The 7,692-nt window shown below is 30.2% G+C and overlaps 1 protein-coding gene across 2 annotated transcripts in view; it reads left to right on the forward strand.

The window, feature by feature from the left end:
* LOC112462894 overlaps positions 1 to 6,463 on the forward strand; it is a 16,544-nt gene extending 10,081 nt beyond the window's left edge. Inside the window, exon 4 of one of the 2 annotated variants that reach the window (XM_025028961.1) lies at positions 6,286 to 6,463. In XM_025028961.1, coding sequence (XP_024884729.1) covers positions 6,286 to 6,311 — 26 coding nt within the window. In that variant the 3' untranslated portion in view covers positions 6,312 to 6,463. Of the gene's footprint in view, positions 1 to 2,547; positions 2,865 to 6,285 lie in introns of those variants that run through there. The other variant, XM_025028960.1, reaches the window with a different exon arrangement.
* The last annotated feature ends 1,229 nt before the right edge of the window (positions 6,464 to 7,692 follow it).

The following is a 7,692-nucleotide window of genomic DNA, read 5'->3' on the forward strand; positions in this document are numbered from 1 at the left end:
GGTTGTTCCCTCAAGGTGACCTCAACTCTAAAATTTCAAATGAAACCCCTCATATTGTAGTATATCGTTTGAAAGGGCATAAAAAGAAAAAAATTTTTAACGTAAACCAGAGGTTGATACGTTGACCCATTCGGGAGTTATTTAGGGTCAAATTTCAAAAAGTCCTATTTTTTACCCTAAATACCTCTTAAACGGGTCAACATATCAATCTTTGGTTTAGGCCAAAAAATCTATTTTATGCCTTTTTACGATATACTACAATATAGGGGATTCCATTTAAAATTTTTGAGTTAAGCTGGGGCACCCTCTTGGAGGAACAACTCCCCAATCCCCATAAATAAGTAGCTCATCGACATGATCAAATATGCATTTCGCAATTTTTTATAATATTGATGATTATAACTTTTATTAAATATAGGAATGACTTTATAGACACCCTATATTACGGTTTACACATTACATAGTCATAAAATTAAAAAAATATTCTACAAACTTTTATCATCCCTTTTTATAAAATTTAACTATTCATATCAATATTGTATAAAACATTTGTTTAGTAACGGTATTTTCTATGTGCAATATTTAACTAAATTTCTCACGTTATGCAACATATTCAACAATGACAAGCTATTATCATTTAAAAAATTGTTTTTCCTCCACTACATAGTACGTCATTTTACATCGTTGGAAATGAAACCATAATTAATTACCTCTTATATTTTGTTTTGAAAGTTTTTTGGGATGAACAATAGTAATCCTTCAACCATTCCGTTAATTATAAAAGCGACAACAGTCCTACAGCAGAGCACTTATTTTACATGCATTGACTATATAGTCATTAATCAACATTTTTTATATATGTTTAATGTTTATAAAAAAAATAACTTGTCTAACTACGCAACCTGAATGTTAGTTTGACAACAACATCCCGAAAAAGTTAAACTCAATATCTGTTGAATCAATGACGTACCGGAACAGTTGGACTCTATATCTGTTGAAACAATGACATTTTCTTATACATGAATCGATTGATTTTTTCTTACACATTTAATCGTTATATAATAAACATATCTCATCAATTCTTTTAGAACTGATAATATTATAATATATTTAACACACACGCACGCACGAAAAAATTTCATATAAAATAAATAATTAATAGACTAATGAATAAATATATGACTATAGTTTCATATTATATTATTTCATGTGTTTATATTAAATCACATTTCTTTATGCACAAATTAATTTATAGAAACCAGGATTTAATATACAGACGACGCTACGGCTCAAAATCATCTCAGTGTAATTTGATATTATAATAAATAAAATTCACAATTTCTATTATACGACGCCTCAAAGCACCCTTGACATCGCAAAATGGTATAGGACCTTTTTGTTCATCTCGATCCGTTCTGCCTCCTCACAAGCGTTGTCAAGGGTGCCTTGGGGGCACTCAGTATATATAAACCTAAAAATTTATATATACTATGCAATTTTATTTATAGTATTGGGTGTACAACTTAGTTCGGTCCGTTTTCAAAAGATGACTGTAGCAGTAAGTGGTAGTCGAAATAAATAGATCGTAGACGTCATACAATAAGCTTAGGCATTTGTAAACATAACGCCATCAAAATATTAGTCGATTTGTGTCTGCATCATAAAGTTATTCTCGATTGAAAATGCAGCTTACGAGCCAAATTCTCGTCATTCGCGGGAGGTTTTAATTTTCTGCTTCAATATGAAGAAATCTGTGGCTGAGGCTCATCGAATGCTCTCAAATACGTATGGTGAGGCCGCAATTAGTGAAAAAACGTGCCGAGAGTGGTTTCAACGCTTCAAGAACGATGATTTTGACGTCGAAGACCGGCATGACGGTGGAAGAGAGAAGGTTTTCGAAGATGCAGAATTGAAGGCATTACTTGATCAAGACTCGTGTCAAACGCAAGAAGAATTGGCAGGATCATTGGGAGTGACTCAACAAGCCATTTCAACAACGATAGACACGATAAAGTGATTTTGCAGCATGACAATGCTCGACCCCATGTCGCAAAGCCCGTCAAAACATATTGGAAACGTTGAAATGGGAAGTCCTACCCCACCCGCTGTATTCACCAGACTCCAGACATTGCTCCCTCTGATTACCATTTATTTCGATCGATGGCGCACGGCCTGTCTGAGCAGCACTTCACATCATATGAGGATATCAAAAATTGGGTCGATTTGTGGAAGCCTCAAAGGATGAAGCGTTCTTCCGACGCGGTATCCATATACTGCCAGAAAGATGGGAAAAAGTAGTGGCTAACAATAGACAATACTTTGAATAAAACCGTACGTACCGTTCTTTCACAATAAATGCGTTTTTCAAGCAAAAAAACGGACCGAATTAAGTTGTACACCCAATACATTTCTGTATATCCTAATTAATCCTAAATAATCTTAATTTATTAATCATAAATAAAGTACAACCATTTAAAAATATTTTCTGCAAAAGTTGATCGAAAGTATGTATATAATAATAATTGAATCAATTTCTTTGTACAACAGGATATATTATCGCGTCAATTACGATGTCCCGAGTCTGGAAAAAATCTCGAACTATTTAAACTTTGACCCATATATCAGAGTACATATTCTCAACCGTGCTCAAATCATGGATGATGCATTTCACTTTTTGATCAAAGGCCAACTCGATTTGTCCGTATTCCTGAAACTCACGAAATACTTATCGATGGAGAGAAATTATATAGCATGGTATCCGATGTTCAAGGCTTTTGAATATTTGTCGTCTTTCTTCCCATTTGAAGAGAGTTTTTATATCAAGGTAGTTAATAATAAATTTTGTCTGTTATGCATGTTAAATATTAAACCGCAATAAATATATCAATTATTTCTTGATATTTTTAAGAAAGTAAAATATGGAAAGTAAGAACGTCTTTATATACATTCGTAATATTTACTTTGTCAAAGAGCAGAAAATTTAAAAAACAACGTTTCACACGTGTCTATATATAAGATTTATATTTTGCGCATTAAACATTACTTCTACTTTTCTCATGAATTCATTCATTTTTCATATATGTATATATATATATATATATATATATATATATATATATATATAATATAATATAATATCAAAGTAATGAATTGTTATGTATAACTAAATCGATGAAGTTTTATGCAAATATATCACATTAAGTAATATTATAAACATTTCTTGTTACAAATTTAACACTTCAAATAGTTCAAATACAAATACAAACAATAACCTCTAATAGAATTCTGATTATGCTTGATTCATGAAAATAAGAAGATTTATTATTAATACGTATATTCAAATATGTAGAAGAGACCGGGGCAAACTTGACACTAGGCTTTTTGCCAATTTAAATTTATCGTAGAAACTTGCCTTTCTTACTGTAAATGCGTCTATATGTGCCAGTATATTATCAATGGAATTTGGTGACATTCTCAGTTATAGTTGACTTTTTAGCGCGACGTAAGCGTTTTTGATGGTAAAAAGTAATTTTTCTGATCTCTCGAAAATTTCTACTTTTTTATCGAGCTTTACTCTTGCAAACCTATATGTAAGTGATTTTGCATTGAAAAGATGCTATATACAAGTTTGATAATAGTTTTTGCAAAAGTGAAAAACGACGTCCGGGGCAAAATCGATGCTTCGTCGACTCCCAATAACAGACGCTTTCTCTCTCTCTCTCCCTCTCTCTCTCTCTCTCTCTCTCTCTCTCTCTCTCTCTCTCACACACACACGTCCGATCGCGAGTTTACTTGCATTAATTGTTTTTCAGACATGAGTTTAGATGAAGATAATTGAAAGTTCAACAACTTTTGTTTTTATTATTTCATTTATTTCCAATAATTGTCTTACTTTGTTCCGAATTTTTGTACTTTCTAAATACACGATAATAGTCGGAGAGCTGACGACAAATTTAGGGAATGTATTTTAGGCAAGTTAAAATAACAAAAAAATAATATTTTATTAGTTGGTGAATCTAGAATCCTAAGTCAGGCAGAGGGTTTGCGGTTATTTCGCTACTGCGCAACCTATGACATTTGCAAAAAAAGAAATCAAAAAAATATCTTTTAGGCAACTTGAAATTTGTTTAATCTTTAATTTTAGCATCTATTTAACCCAGAAATAAAAATCCCAGACTATTTTTTGGGTTTTAAAGTATAACCTGACCCCCCCGAATATATTTAATAATTATACCTCAAAAATATACTTTAGGCATTCTGAAATTTTTATAGCATGTTTATTAAATAATATTAAAAATACGTGTAAATCACCAGACGAATTAAACGGTTTTTAATAATTCCCTGACGCGAATAAAGATTTAAAATAAATGCGACAAAAAAGTCTTATGCGTAGCCATAAGTGCGAGAAAGATAGTTAAGGACCTCAGATTTATGCATTTAAAAATGCCTGATTATGCGTAAACTATAAAGTAAAAGAAACTTTTACTTAGTTTTTAGTCATTGAAGTCGTAGATAACGGTCGACGCGGAGATAAATAATTTGTTATTTGCAGTTAGGGGCGAGCAACAAAATCGTAAGTTGCATATTCTGGTAGGGAACGGTCCACAGAATATTTAAATAACAAAAAGACCCGAGCAACAAATTCTTTTAGTTAGTTTTTAGCCATCGAGGTCGTAGGTAACGGTCGACGCGGAGATAAATAATTTGTTTATTTGCAGTTAGGGACGAGCAACAAAATCATACGTTGCATATTTTGGTAGGACACGATCTATAGAATATTTAAATAACAAAAAGACCCGGATTAGAGCAAATAGATCCGGACTAGAGCAACAAATTAGCGCGTAAATAGCACTAAAATTTTTAATAAATGCGGATTTTTTTTTGCGCTGGTGGGGGGAGGGGCTAACTTGATAGAGGTAGTTTAATCACAGTTAATCGATATATATTCAAATTTGAATCTAGTGAATTCTGGCCAACACTTCTGTACCTTTATTTTTCTAGTTAAGTTACTATTAGGTATTGCTTGTGTTGTATTTCAAGAGATACTTTTAGTTTATTTTATGTTCTTCATTTCATTAATTAAATTTTATAACATATATAACTCAAGTTAGAAAACTGTTTCATGCATATTTCATACTTAAATTTAATTTTTTTTATTTAATAAACTGCCTCTATAGATGGATTATTGTATCTGTATTTTGATTTCTTATTTCCCTTGACTCTCAGTGTACTCATTAAACTCCATCTCTACTGCTAGACAGTGGTTTGTCCCAAAGCAATAATGGTATTTAAAGTACATATAAGAAAGTACTATATAAGAAACAAGATCATACACACTAAAATTCAGCTTATTTTAGACCGCATAATTTTGCATAATTTCAATAAAATTTCACGCATAATCAAGCATTTTTAAATGCATAAATCTTAGGTCCTTAACTATCTCTCTCGCACTTATGGCTACGCATAAGACTTTTTTGTCGCATTCATTTTAAATCTTTATTCGCGTCAGGGAATTATTAAAAACCGTTTAATTCGTCTGGCGATTTACACGTATTTTTAATATTATTTAATAAACATGCTATAAAAATTTCAGAATGCCTAAAGTATATTTTTGAGGTATAATTATTGAATATATTCGGGGGGGTCAGGTTATACTTTAAAACCCAAAAAATAGTCTGGGATTTTTATTTCTGGGTTAAATAAATGCTAAAATTAAAGATTAAACAAACAAGTTGCCTAAAAGATATTTTTTTGATTTATTTTTTTGCAAATGTCATAGGTTGCGCAGTAGCGAAATAACCGCAAACCCTCTGCCTGACTCAGGATTCTAGATTCACCAATTAATAAAATATTATTTTTTTGTTATTTTAACTTGCCTAAAATACATTCCCTAAATTCGTCGTCAGCTCTTGGACTATAAACAATGTATTTTTGTTTTCAGATAATAAGTTCCAGATCAAATTGTGCATGTTGATCAGGCAAAGTATCGAGTTTGCTCCAGCATTTTTCAATTTGAAAGTTTGTGTTCGCGTCACTTTTCCTTTTCTAGAGGCAAAACTAAGTGACGTACAGCAAAACTTTCTGAAGCAATTTTGTATCTGAAAGAACACTCTTTAAATGTGTACCAATAAATTCGTTGGAAAAGTTTAATTATTTGTTGAAAATTAATTTTGAAAAAATCGTGTCGAGTTTGCCCCGGTCTTCCCTACATACACATCATGTTTTTCTTTATCCAATATAATGAACAACCAATGTAATCTCTTTATGTTTCTTAACGATTCATAGGGCCAAATGATGATAATATTCGATAAATTTTATCAGGAAATGGGACATGAAGAAAAAAGTGATCCCTTCCATTTTAACAGTAGTTTAAAACAAGAGGTCGCAAGATGGGCATATGTTTTCGATTCTTATGAGTGCAGGAAACAGGTTTATTTTAAATAAAGTACACATTTGTTACAGAAAGAGAAGAGGTATTTTTACAATTTTAATTTTTTAATTTTTAATAATGGACGAAGCATTCCTATTTGTGCAATTTATATATTTATGCAATGCTTAATGAATTACTTAATCAAGATGCAAGAGTACAAGCATAATTTTCATTTCTAATTTACATATGTTCTTTCCGACATTATAGTCCTTCGCCTTGGTGGAAGGAATGGACATATTGTAATGGTTTATTAGGAACAGAGAATGTTACTTGGAATGAAGTGTTTCAAATATATATAAAGAAACCAAATTATATACTTTTAAAATGCCTGGCTTGTTTTGAGGATATCTCTATTATCCGTAAATATTTAGGGTTAATAGCGTCAAAACATTATGATAAAAAAATAAAAGAATGACCGAATTTACATTTTTCATTCTATCGTTGCAAGACATGCGAAAAATGATACAACACTTGATTATATATTAGAAAATTTTGATAACGTGAAACCAAGATAAAAATATGTTTTTTTATGAAGATATAAATGTTTGTATATATTCATAAAAATTCGTATATACTTATATGTATACCAATAATTAATCGGTTCTTTTGTTTTTACAGAAATATAAGTATGACTGTAGCATTAACAGATATCATTAATCATGTATACTCTAATTTTTCATTGGATAAGGTAAATTATATAATTATATTATTCAATATTTATTACTAACGTAGTTTACTAAATATAGTAAAATTTATTATAAACCTATTTTTCCATACAAATCTAATAGATTCAAGTATTTATCCTGATATGACATTAATTTTAAAATTTGTTTTACATACACAAACGTCTAGTTTGTTGAGTCAATTTTGTGCTCCATTTATCATTTCTTGATCTGAAATAAAATATTTTCCTGACAAAAATGTTTTGATTTCCTAAATAAGTAAGAATTAAAAAATTAAAGGTCAGGATTATGAAACCCGCGAAAAACGATCTAATATGAATCTAACTAAAATCATATTAAATCATATTTAATTTGGGTAAAATTCAAATTAAATCCAGATTTTATATTAAAATTATATTTGTTTAAATACAGTTTTAATTTGCACTTATTAAAATCAGTTATGTAGATTAAATATAATCCACAATAAAATAGGGTTTTAATTAAAATTTAATTAGATCACTTATGTGGATCATATAACACTTCGAATCAAATATGGTTTTAATTTGTATTTAATAAGATAACTTATGTGGATTATATATG

Source organism: Temnothorax curvispinosus, unplaced genomic scaffold (genome assembly GCF_003070985.1).
Source record: "Temnothorax curvispinosus isolate PA1 unplaced genomic scaffold, ASM307098v1 QBEX01012909.1, whole genome shotgun sequence".
Taxonomy (NCBI): Eukaryota; Metazoa; Arthropoda; class Insecta; order Hymenoptera; family Formicidae; genus Temnothorax; species Temnothorax curvispinosus.